At 34.3% G+C, this 13790-nt stretch overlaps 1 protein-coding gene across 12 annotated transcripts in view; it reads left to right on the top strand.

Annotated features, from left to right (window-relative positions):
* The window catches only part of OXR1 (oxidation resistance 1), a 361535-nt gene that overhangs the window by 329604 nt on the left and 18141 nt on the right, over nt 1-13790 (top strand). Inside the window, exon 1 of one of the 12 annotated variants that reach the window (XM_053660823.1) lies at nt 13228-13463. The exons of 10 other annotated variants lie outside the window; for them this stretch is intronic. In XM_053660823.1, the coding sequence (XP_053516798.1) occupies nt 13398-13463 (66 nt within the window). In that variant the 5' untranslated portion in view covers nt 13228-13397. Of the gene's footprint in view, nt 1-13227; nt 13464-13790 lie in introns of those variants that run through there. One more of the 12 variants, XM_053660822.1, reaches the window with a different exon arrangement.

Genomic DNA, 13790 nt, shown 5'->3' with positions numbered 1-13790 from the left:
ATTAGCACACTTCTGAATCTAAACCCACACATTATCTCCACATACATGTAACAGCAATGCTAGGGAAATAAGCTGATATTAACTTACAAAACAGTAAAAATATTATGTGCTCAAATTTAATGAACTTATATATATAGCCAAATTAACACTAATCAACTTTTTATAACCCCTTTGAGATACATCTTTTAATATTATTTGTTTTACATGCTTTGTTTTGTGGGATCAATAGGGTGGCAGTTACTGGTTTATCAGTTGTTGTGATTGCCTGGATTAATCTCTTCTGGAGGCATTAGACAATATAGAGCAGATGCTAAAATGTGATAATAAATGGGTTCAAATTTGTTATCCTTTTGGTTTTAATGTTTGTGGTTGTCTGTGTGATACAAGTTTGTTGTGCATGTAGTTAACATGTATAATGATTGAAAGTATACATGGCTTGTCTTTTGTTTAAAATGTGAACACGATTTTAAATGTCCAGTCTGTGTAGTATATACATCAGTTTCTACTATAACTTTAATATAATTGAGGGAAAGAAGTAACATATATTGAGTACACATTTTAGGTTCTTTTAACACTTAAACTAACATTATTAATCTTCTCACCAGCTTTATTCACAATAGCCCCAAACTGGAAACAGCCTGAATGTTGTCAGAGGGAGAATGGATGAATTTTGGAATATTCATGAAATTCCAAATAATATAGCAATAAAAACAATCCACTGGCACAGGCCACATTATAGATAAATCTCACACATAATATGTGTACTAGGAGAAGCCAAGCTAGGGGGAAAAAGGAGTATATACTGTATAATTCCATTTATATAGCACTCAGAAAGGAAAAACTAGTCAAAATTCACTCAAGCTACTTTTTTCTGGATATTATTAGAGATTATTCTAGGGGCATGTGGAAACTTCATAGAGTACTAGAAATGTTCACTATTTTATTCTGGGTGATGGTTACATGGATGTTGACAAATATGGAAAATAATCCCCATGTATTTAAAATTACCTTTAGGAGGCTTTTAAAATAGCCCCAGTGATCCAAGGTATGTATTCAGATAGCAACAGCTGAAGGTAGAGTGGAAGGAGATGAAATAAAAGTTTTTTGAAAAGGAATTACATAGCTAAGATTAGATTTAGTAACACTTGGTTAATAGTGAAGTTTCTAACTTGGGTGCAAAGTAGATGGCAGAAATTGGAGATGTTTACTCCATTAGGGTTGGAGCACTTAACTTTGGAAAGAATAGACTGTTATGATTATTTTGCTATTGACAATTTTGGTTCAAAGGAACTGCCTTGGTTCTTGTGGAATATTCTGTGAATTATAATTTCTAAAGAAAAATAAATATCTCTTCACGTATTTGCAACCACAGTTGATTATAAAAAGAAAGAAGATAAAAATGTTAATTTAAAAACTTGTCCATTATGATGGGCAGTAGCCACATAGGGCTACTGAGTACTTGAATTATGGCTAATGCAACTAAGGAACTGAATTTTTAATTTAACTTAATTTAAATTTAGAAATTGATACTTGATTCATTTCGGTAACTTGAATGATTTGGATTTATTGATCTACTTTTTCAACCATAAATTTTATGATACCTAAACATAATTTAAATCCAAATCTCAATAAGAACAAGTATTTCTTGTGAAAGCGTAGTGTCTTAATTAACATGTGCTACAGTGTCTAGTGTAGTAATACCTATAGATAAAATTGCCACTAGCACATGTGGACATTGAGAACTTGAAATATGGCTTGTCCAGATTGAAATGTTCTTTTTAAATATAAAATATAGACTGGATTTTAAAGATTTAGAATTGAAAGAAAAAATGTAAGATATTATTATTATATGTATTGATTATGTTAAATGATAATATTTTGGATATATTGGGTAAATATATTTAAATTAATTCAACCTTTTCTTTTTTAATGTAGCTTCTGAAAAATTTATAATTGCATATGTCTTATATTTCTTCTGTACAGTGATGGTCTAGTGCTCAGTGGTTACTAATACCTAAGAAGTAATTTTTTTCTTTCATCCAAAATCACTGTTGGTGTTGTACATTCTGTGGGTTGGAACAAATGTATAATGATATTAAAAAATTTTAAATGTTAAAGTGATGTTTGACAAAAGAATTTGGCTAGAGCACTTATACAAAATTAGAATACTTCAAAATGTGAAGTGATATTTTTATGTTTTTTTTCTACCTAGGGATGGAGAATAGGTAACTTAGAATGTAGGATAAATTTATCACGGCTACCAGTCTGTTTGATTAAAACTATCTGGTCTACTTACTCTTGCTTTGTTTCAGTGATACTTAGATTTTTATTACCTCTCTTTTTTAGGCAGAAATATATTGCTAACTAGAATTTATACATTGGAGAAATGTTTGTGTACAGTGAACTTACCTCCAGTCCCAATTTTTTCTGTTTCCCACTGGTCCGCCTCCCTGTGTAAGCACCATGAGGGCAGTTTCATACAGTCATATGCTCAGAGCTGAGAGCAGTGTGGGGATGCAGGATGAGGCAAAAGTAGTCTACAGTTGTTTGTATGGAAAATGATATATTAAGAAATAATAATGCAAGAATAAACTGTGTTTCATGTATACACAACCTTAAGGCTACTTTTATCCAACCCTGTAAAATTTATTCCCAATAAATATTTATTGGTTAATGAATAATTTGGGATATATGGTAGAATTGGTTATAAAACTTCTTTCTCATCTTTCAAAATTGGTCTATATCCTAAAATAAGATTTTTTTAAAGATTTTATTTATTTTTACAGAGGGGAAGGGAGGGAAACATCAATGTATGGTTGCTTCTCACGCATCCCACCTGGCCCAGCAACTCAGGCATGTGCCCTAGACTGGGAATCAAACCAGTGACCCTTTCATTTGCAGGCCAGCACTCAATCCACTGAGCCACGCCAGCCAGGGCCCCTAAAATAAGTTTTTCTGTGAGTTGTAGTAAATATTTTGTCATAAAGCCTTAGACTCTGGAAGTTGGAACTGACATTCTAGCTTCTCTCGTTTTACATTTTTTAATCCCTACCTGAGGATATGTTTATTGATTTTGTTAGAGAGGAAAAGGGATAGAGAGAGAGAGAGAGAGTGAGGGGACAGAAACATGAGTGTGAGAGAGCAGCATCAATTGGTTGCCTCCCATACATGCCCTGACTGGCGATTGAACCTGCAACCTTTTGGTGCATGGGACAATGCTTCAACTAACTGAGCTACCTGGCCAGGGCTCTCATTTTACATTGTATTCTATTCTTGGTTCTCCTTTAACATATTTGGTGATAGTTTTATTACCTCAACAGGCAGAAACATACCTTTGTAAGTTGAACCCATCTGTCTTTGTTCTTCCTTCTGGTGCACATCAATAACCATTTTCTATATACTGTGATAATCTGAAAATAGTTATCATCTTTCTTTTTAACCTTTTTCCAGGATTATTTTTGCTGGTACTTCTGTTTAACTCTTTCTAGATCCTACACTATCTTAATTATTATCCTAAAGTGTGTGAAACCATTCTAAAATTACTGAAGTGTGCACCTGGGGTAGCAGGAAAAGTTCTATTTGAAACAACTTCAGTTCCAAAATACGTAAATTGAAAGTCAGTCCTATTGAGCATAGTTAGGAAAGGCTGGAATTCAGGAATGTGAAGTGATTAGAAAAGGAGGGAGGGGGAGATTAGTACTAGAGATTTATTTGTGGAGTGAATTCCAGAGAGAAGTGAGAATAGCAGAAACCTATGTTTACTGAGAAAGAAAAGTTAGACAAAGTAAGGTGATCAGAAGCAAGAGCCCCTAATGAAATATCAAGACTAAGATCCCTGAATATTGGGAGAAAGAATATGAGGAAATTCTATGCCTAAAACTTAAGATGTATATGAGATTGATATTCTATAATATGTACTCTTTACTGTTCTATTCAGTCAATATAAACATAATTAGCATAAAACATCAGCTCGCCTCACCCTTGGATTTTTTAACCCTAGTATCTTGAGTTCATTAATTATGAATTCCTATGCTGTTGGGAGTTTAATAACCTTACCTTGCTACTGAAAGGTTACTGATACTGGCCAATATCAGAGCATGTGAAGTCAAAGGATAATGTTTTATGTGGAGCTTTAGTAGTTTTGTGAAAAATGTTATTTACTATTTTATCTTTTTGATGGAGATTGTTCTTACAGAATTCATTGCTAAAGGAAGAGCTCTAATGTCATTTTAATAAAGTGTCAGGAAGTCCCAAGGGAAAGGTGGGGAAAATGCCTATTGGCACCTATTTCCTGATAGTGCTTTGATTTAATAAATATACAAAAATAGAGATTAATGGTATGATGAATTTGCATGTACCAATCACTCAGCTTAATCAACTTACTTTGTCTAGAATTTCCTATACCCCAGTTGTTCGAATTTCTTCTGATGTCATAAAAGTGTTTAAAATACAAGAATTTGCACATGTCTCACCACGTCTGCCGGTTCTGAATTGCGATCCTTTCTTTTTCCTGAATAAGTCTTTTTTGGTGATAAAAAAATGTTTAAAATACATTTAAAATAAATGAATTTTTATATTTCTTCAAATTTCATAAGCATTTAAAATATGATATAAATGTATTTTCTCGGCTTATTTGAATCAGGATCCAACTGAGATCCAAGTGTTTCAATTAGTTAAAATGACTCTTCAGTCCCTGTAATTTTAGATTCTTCCTCCATCATTTTGCCTTACTTTTTCTCCATGTAATCTTAGTTTTGAAAAAAATCAGATTTTTCCTGTAGAAAGTCCCACAATCTGGATTTTGATGATTTCATTCCCACAGTGTTACTTAATATGTTCTTCTGTCTTGAATTTCCTGCAAATGATAATTCACATCTAGGGGGACCTGTTTAACCATAGACTATTTTTATTATACAGATAATTTCTCTAAGCTTGTTTCTTATTTGGCTGAAAATTTACTTCTTATAGTAATAAATAATAGTAGTTAGTTTGTAATTCAGAGCCTATATTCTTTTTAACATGCCAAGTTCTCAACCTTGTGAGAACCTTTGAATCATGTAGAATATTCAAAAGTCTTATTGCTTAAGGTCATGTGACCTCGAGTCAGTTAATCAGAATTAGGGGGGACGGGACCTACTTATCAGTGTTGTTTAAAGCTCCTCATTGTAAGGTACCAATGGAAAAACCACTGTACTGTGTACTGTGTGCCACCACTTCAGATATTGCAAGAAACTTACAGAACGCTAAGGCTGTGGAAGATTCTTTCAGATGGCATTGATCACACTATAAGGTGATCATAGTGTAATTTTCAAGTCTCTGTCATGCAAGTTACATGATATAAAATACTGTTCAAAATATTTCACTTCTTTTGGTGTTCCATCTGCACACCAGAAATATAAATTTGGTTCACTGTAGAGAAAGATTGCTTAAATCGTTTATGCCCTTTTGTAAAAAGTTTTTGTTTTTTTTTTTACTTTTTGAGAGAGGGGAAAGGAGGGAGAAAGAAAGGGAGAGAAACATGGTATGTGAGAGAAACAGCAATCAGTTGTCTCTTACACACCCTCAACTGTGGATCTGGCCCACAACCCAGACTTGTGCCCTGACTAGGGATCAAACCATCAACCTTTTGGCCCACAGGCTGGTGCTCAATCTACTAAGCAACACCAGCCAGGGCTGTGCCTTTATTTTTGAAAACATGTTTTTCTGTCAGTAGCAGTCATGCTGATACAATCCCTTCAGGCATAGCTCCCTTACATACCAAAGGACTCCTATCATCTGTTGATCTCCCTCTCCTTGTAGTACCTCTGCGGGCACATACCTGGCTGTAATCTATTGTTCTGTGCCTCTTAAACTATTTCATCAAATATTTTGTAAAGTTTGATGTATTTGATAAGTGCCCAGGAGCCCCGTGGTATAGTCTAAAGCAGCAGGCATCACAGTAAGCCTGAAATATTTTTGAAGCCTGTTTTATCTTTAAATTCATGTGGACTTTGCATTCGTCTTCTTAATTTATCTGATGTAACGTAAAAAGAATTTGTAAATTTCTTAGCATGAAGTAAAATGATGCTACAGTGATACAGGTCCATTGTATTCTGTCACTAGGTGGTTTCAGGGCACATTACTGCATCCCTTGGGCCATGTCATCTTCAACCCCAAATACCAACCTCAAGAGGCTCTGTAGTAGAGACCTTTGAAAGTGTTAGGTTTCAAAGTGTCACATGTGTTGCCTTGGCTTGCTGCTTGATGACACAGGCCTTAAAAGTGGAACTTTTAAAGCTAAAATTGCTGTTTGTCCCGCTTCCTTTGGATTGAATTTCACTCCTCTGGGGATAAGAGCAGACAGAAAATGTTTTTCTTATTTTTCATTTCTAAAGTTAATTTTATACCACTTGTAGTTCAGTATCTCTCATACTCCAGACCTACTTACTAAAACATCCAGTGCTGCTATGATGATAAAAGCAAGAAAAAAATTGACTTTATTAAAGTAGCTTTAATTGCTTTGTATTAGAAGTTTACCTCCCAGGTTTATGCTGTTTGGTTAAATTTTAAATATATAGGTTTATTAAGGTCATATGCCAATAGATTACATAAGATTAATGTTTTTCATTTTCAAAAGTAATGATTAGTACTAGAAGAAAATTTCTCTGGCTTACTTTCCACTTCTTACCCTTGCTGAAGTATTGATAAAAATATGTTCCATTTGATTTTTGGTTTCTGAAGTGACTTTTTCATTTTTAGGTGCTTCACATTACACACATTTTCTCAAATAAGATAAGGTTACTCATTTAAATGTAAGTGTAAATGTAAATATGTTGACTACTTGTTACATAAATCTGTGTGAAGATTTTATACTTACTCAAAATATTTTAGAATCTACTGACTTAGATAACTTTTTAAATCGTTTATAGACTTTTCTCATTTTCATGTTAATTTTTAGTGTTCTCCATTTTAATTATATGAATATAAAAACTTTAACCTAATATTAGCATTTTAGGCTATGAAATTTATTATATTATGTCCTTAGTGGATTTGGTTTTTCACAAGTATATGGTAATTACCATTTGGAGTCAGTCTGCTTTCTTAATTGCCATTAATTAAGCAGAGTTATTGCTATGGCTGTTTACTAGGTTACACAGAGAAGACTTTTATGAGAGTTTGATATTGCTGCAATACTTTTTTTTGCTGCAGTTTTTAAGAAGTGCCAGTATCAGAAGGCTTCAATTGTTTGGTAAATATTTTATTTCTTAAGCTGCCAAAATATGTGTATTCGGGTGTTCATTTTATTAAACATGTAGCTTTTTTTTAAGTTAAAGTACAAGTAATACCAAAATTAAAATTGAGTCAATATGTAAAGTAAAGAAAACATTTCTTATCTCTTCTCAGCTAGCCAGCAAAATCTATACAGAATTGATCTTGTTCAAAATGAAAGTAGTCTCCATGTCTAAGTCACTAAAATGAGGTCATATTTCTCAGATAAAGGCAATTTATTATATTGATCAAATCACATAGTATTACGTACCATAACTCCAGAAAAAATTCAATTAATCTGAAAAAGGTAGAACTCAAAAGCATTAAAAACAATTAGAATTTATGTGTACTTACAGATTGTCTTATATAGTATTTTTATATTGAATATTTCTAAAACCACTTTATTTTAGTATAATTGACACAGGAAAAGCTATGCCTCTTTAATATGTACAATTTGATAAGTTTGCAGAAAAGTACTGTAATCTATGTCAGAAACATTTTCATTAGTGCCAAATCTTCCCATTATTATTATTATTATTATTATTATTATATTTTCTAATAAGAACACTCAACATAAGATCTATCCTCTTAGCAACTTTCAGGTATGCAGTACAGTATTATTAGGCACTATGCTGTGGAGTAGATTTCTAGTTGCAGTCTATTCATACATTTTTTTCTTACTAGCATTTAACACCCAGAATTATGCCTAATATAGTCTGTTTTCACTACTAATAATGTTAAATGAGAATATTATCTACCTTAGGAAAGTTTTAAAGCAGGGATGTAGAACTCATTTTCACTGGAGGCCACAACAGCTTCAGAGTTGCCTTCAAATGACTGACTGTAATTTCAACTCCTTAACAGTTAAAGAGCAGTTACATTTATACACTCCTAAAATTATTTCAGCCCTTTGAAGGCAACAGCAAGGCTGATGTGGCCCCTGGTGAAAATGAGTTTGACACTCCTGTTTTAAAGCAATGCTTTTGCTCTACCTGTTTATATTCTTTCTCAGTTACTATTCAAATTTTCATTAAAAATCCAAAATGTATTTAATGTGGATTGAGAAAAGACAAGATGGGTGAATGACAGATTTTTATGACTTGAAATATTTAAATTACTTCTAAAATATTACTTTACATATTGAGTAGGGTAGGTTAGGTGTTATTGCTTCTAGTAGGCCATTCCCAATTCTGAGGAAATCAGATGTAAAGTACAGTAATTCAATACTTTCAGCCCCAATAAAGAAAATAGAGAAAAATATTATTAAATTGGTATCTGAACTATGAGAACAGATTATATTCAACTGGTTATGTTTTTAAAAGTGCTTTGTGTTGCAGTCTGTTATTTTACACTAATGACAAGCTGACATCTGCTTTAAGCTCTGGAGTGTCTAGACAAATTTAGATAATCTAGCAACATGTTTCTGAACACTATGAAAAAAGAAGGATATATAGTGGTCTCATTTTATGTTTGCTAGAGAATATGCTTATTAATTAGGAAGTACTTGGTTTCAAGAAACAGAAACATCACACTCAAAATAGCTTAAACAGTTTTTTATTGTGTTATAATAGACATATAGTAGTAATTTCAGGTATACAACATAATGATTTACTTTTGTAGGCATTGCAAAATAATAGTCACAATAAGTCTGTTTGACATTGTCATCATATATAGTTAAGAATAAAATTCTTTATGGTGAAGACTTATAAGATGTATTCTCTTAGCAACTCTCAAATATGCAATACAGTATTATTAACTATAGTTACATGCTATACATTACATCCTTATGACTTATTTTATAACTGGAAACTTGTACCTTTTGCCCTCCTTCACCCATTTCACCCACCTCTTTGGCAACCACCAATCTGTAATCTGTATCTGTGAGTTTGGTATTTTTGGTGGTAGTGGTGGTGGTAATGATGGTGGTTGTTTTGAGTTCCACATATATATGAGATTATATAGTATTTGTCTGACTGACTGTTTCACTTAGCATGATGCCCTCAGGGTCTATACATGTTATTGCAAATGGCAAGATTTTACTCTTCTTTTTGGGGGGCGGGGGCAAGTAATATTCTATGGTATATCTTGGCTATTGTAAATAATGTAATACTGCAGAGAATGTGGGTGCCTACATCTTTTCAAATTAGTGTTTGTTTGTTTTTTAATAAATTCACTCAGAAGTAGAATTGCTGGGTCATGTGGTAGTTATATTTTACATTTTCGAGGAGCCTCCATACAGTTTTCTATAGTGGCTGAACCAATTTACAATCCTGTCTGGAATAGTCAAGGGTTTCCTTTTTTCCACATCCTTGCCAGCACTTGTTATTTCTTAGCTTTTTGATAATAGCCCTTCTAGCAGGTGAGAGGTGATATTTCATTGTGGTTTAGTTATTTTTCAAAGTATGGTCCCCTTATCAGATGTATCAGTGAATCTCTTCTATTCTGTGGATTGTCTTTGTATTTTGTTGATGATTCCCTTTACTGTGCAAAAACTTTTTAGTTTGATGTAGTTCCATCTTTCTTTTGTTTCCCTTGCCTGGGGAGATATATCTGATAAAAAATTGCTACAATCAATGTCCAAGTTTTTACAGCCTATTTTATTCTAGGATTTTTATGGTCTCAGGTCTAACATTTAAGTTTTTGATCCATTTTGGATTTATTCCTGTGTGTGGTGTAAGAAGAAGGTCTAGTTTCATTTTTCTGCACACATTTGTCCAATTTTCCCAACACCATTATTGAATAAACTATCTTTAACCCATTGTATGTGCTTGCTTCCTCTGTTGAATATTAATTGACTATAAAGGTGTGGGTTTATTTCTGGTTTCTCTAATCTTTTCCATTGATCTGTGTGTCTGTTTTTATGCCAGTATCATGCTATTCTGATTATTATGGCCTTATAATGCAGTTTGATATTAGGGAGTGTGATTCCTCCAACTTTGTTCCTCTTTCTCAGGATTGCTGTTGCTATGTGGGGCCTTTTTTGGTTCCATAGAAATTTTGAAATATTTATTCTAGTTCTGTGCAATATGTCATTGGAATCTTGATAGAAATTGTGTTGATTCTGTAGATTGCTTTGGGTAGTATGGACATATTAGTGATGTTAATTTTCCCTTTCTATGAGCACAGTATATGCTTCCACATATTTATATCTTCTTCAGTTTCTTCAGAGTCTCATAATTTTCCAAGTATAGGTCTTTTACATCCTTGGTTAAGTTTATTCCTAGGTACTTTATTCTTTTTGTAGCAACTGTGAATGGGGTTGTTTTCTTCATTTCCCTTTCTATTGGCATATAAAAATGCAACTCATTTCTGGATATTAATATTTTTTAAAGATTTTATTTATTTATTTTTTAGAAAGAAGGGAAGGGAAGGAGAAAGAAAGGGAGAGAAACATCAATGTATTGTTGCTTCTTATGCGCCCTGTACTGGGGACCTGACCCACAACCCAGGCATGTGCCCTGACTGGGAATCGAACCAGTGACCCTTTGCTTCTCAGTCTGGCACTCAGTCCACTGAGCCACACCAGCCAAGGTGTGGATATTAATTTTGATAAGGGGTTGATATCCAAAATTTACAAAGTACTTACAAGACTCAACACCAAAAACCAAATAACTCAGTTAAAAAATGGGTAAAGGACCTGAGTAGACACTTCTCCAAAGGGGACATACAGATATGGCCAATAGACATATGAAAAGATGCTCAACATCACTAATCATCAGAGAAATGCATCACTAATCATCCATAATGAGATACCATCTCACACCTGTCAGATGGCTATCATCAGTAGATCAACAAACAACAAGTGCTGGTGAGGATGTGGAGAAAGGGGCACCCTCATGCACTGTTGGTGGGAATGCTGACTGGTGCAGCCACTGTGGAAAATATGGAGGTAATGCAAAAAATTAAAAATGAATCTGCCTTTTGACCCAGCAATTCCATTCTGGGAATATATCAGAAGGAACTCAAAACACTACTTCAAAAGAACATAAGCACTCTTATGTTCACTGTAGTGTTATTTACAATTGCCAAGGTATGTAAACGCCCAAGTGTCTATTCATAGAGTGTATGGCTCAACCTTGGGACATTTATGCAATGGAATACTACTCAGCCATAAACAGAAAAGAAACTCCTACCCTTTGCAACAGTATGGATAGAACTGGAGAACATTATGCTAAGTGAAATAAGCCAGTTGAAGAAAGACAAAATGTGATATGATTTCACTCATATGTGGAATCTAATGAACAACCTGAACTAACAACATGGGGAGAGACTCATAGATGGAGAGCAGGATGACAGCTAGTAGGCAGGGGGGAAATTAGGGGATGGAGGGAGTCAGCAAAAAAAGTAAAAGTACTCGTGGACATGGACAAAAGTGTGGTGATTGCTGGTGGGGACCAGCGAGGCGGGTGTCCATGAGGCCTAAAAGGTAATAAACAAAAATACAATAGAGATTTTTTTAGATGTTTTTATTTATTTATCTTTAGAGGGGAAGGGAAGGAGAGAGGGAGAGAAATATCAATGTATGGTTGCCTCTCATGAGTCCCCTTTCTGGGAACTGGGCCACAACCTAGGCATGTGCCCTGACTGGGAATCGAACCGCAATCCTCTGGTTCGCAGGCCTGCACTCGATCCACTGAGCTACACTAGCCAAGAGATGTTTTTTTTTTTAAGTATTGTCCCCAGACCATCAGCAGCAGCAGCATCTAGGTATTTATTTAAAAGTCACTTTCTTTGGCCGCATTCCAGTCTGCTTGACCAGAAACTGGTTTCGAAGGCCAGCATTCTCTGTTTTGGCAAGTGTTCCAGGTGACTGTGTTGTGGGCTGAACTTGGAGAGCCAGTGTTCCAGGTGTAAGGACGCCTCCTCTCCAGGCATGGACACAACCTTCTGAGAAACGCATGACTGAAAAGATCCCTGAGCAAAATCAAAGCAGTATTAGAAGAATCCATGGGGATGTGTGTTGAATAGACAGCTAACAAAGTAGTCTCTCCTCTGCTCGGTGTGCGTGTGTGTGAAAAATATCATTTAAACCTCATTTTGGTATACGTATAATATTTTTAACTTTCGAAAATCTGGCTGTAATGGATAGGTTTTCAAAATGGCACCCCACTACCATCAACTTCTGTAACGTTGTCAGTATGTATAAGGGAAGCACGGTGATGGGGGGGTGTAATTTGGGACTCCGTGTATAGTGACACCAGTGTGGAGTTAGTTATAGTGTGCCCCTAGGAGCCCGTGGGAACAAGAGCTTCAGTAAGTGTGGTGGGGCCGGTGAGAGACAGGGCGCAGGGGAGATGGCAGGTGTGTGGGAGAGGGAGGGTGTTCAATGCCCAGTGCATTGAGCACTAGATGATTTTAGTTTATAGCTTTAATAATACTTAAATCTTAAAATTTTACTTCTTTGGTTGTATTCAACCATTTACTAGTTAATAAAGTGTAAATGCAGGCATAATAAATATAAGTACTTTTTCAAGAAATGTTAGAAAATTTAATTAAAATATGGACTGTGCAGAGGAATTTTCAGGTCACTGAATAAATATTTTGTAGGATTTATTTGTACTATGTTGGCTTTGGTTTTTACATAGCCATTCTGTGAAATTTGAGGTTTGAAGTATCCTCAAAGAACATCTTATTGTTTAAAAAAATGCTCATATAAGAGATGACATTTTATAGGATTTTTAGATGTCTATAAAGAACAAAATTTTGTGATTATGAGCAAACAAAATGTTAATTGAAGTCATTTGTGTTCTTTGGGAGGGACTCTAGGTACTGAACTTAATACATTTTTAAGATTAGGATATTTTTAGTATATTTCTCAGAGTCCTTAGTGTTTGGAAATACATGCACTGTGTCTTTAAACTTTTGAGCCCTTTCTTTGCACATTTTGGTACAGTGCAACCAAACTTACACATGGGAAACCGGTCTTCCCTCCCCAGCTTTATAGTCTCCACTCAGAACTCTCTTTGCAATGGATACTACTTAGTGATTAGCTCTCTGTATTGTCAATCAAATCTTTGTCTCTAGCAAACTGTTTTGTCACTGTAGTAGGAAGGGCTGTTGTGCTGGAAATTTATCTTTGACAGGGGAAGAATGCTTTCAAAACCAGTTCTTACGAAATCTGATGTAACTTAATTTGCCTTGGAAAGGAAATGTCTCGCCTCTGGTATGGGAAGAAAGGGAGAAGATATCAACCAATTAATCATAAGTATACTCTGGTAAATCTTAGTGATTTCAATTTCTATATTTACTAATCTTTTTATGGTGACATTATGCAAAATTACACAATTCTGAAAGTTTAAGCATAGAGAATATTCATGGAATACAAAATTGTACGATTACAGAAAAGTACCTTTAAGTCATTTCTGCCAAACCTGAATATCTTTAAAAAAATTAAAAAAGAAATGAATAAGGGACTGTAGTTTTCTTTTGAAGAAATGTTTGGCTTTTTTATTCCACATAAGCAGTAGTTACCAAATTTTTATTGCTATCTAAATTTTTTATGTAAGCTTAACTTTGTAGGAAAATATTCAAGATATTTTCTT

The sequence above is a fragment of the Artibeus jamaicensis genome, unplaced genomic scaffold, assembly GCF_021234435.1.
Source record: "Artibeus jamaicensis isolate MK-2021 breed Jamaican fruit bat unplaced genomic scaffold, CSHL_Jam_final scaffold_916, whole genome shotgun sequence".
NCBI lineage: Eukaryota > Metazoa > Chordata > Mammalia > Chiroptera > Phyllostomidae > Artibeus > Artibeus jamaicensis.
Note: the sequence above shows the minus strand (reverse complement) of the source record. Positions and strands in the feature narration are given on the sequence as shown.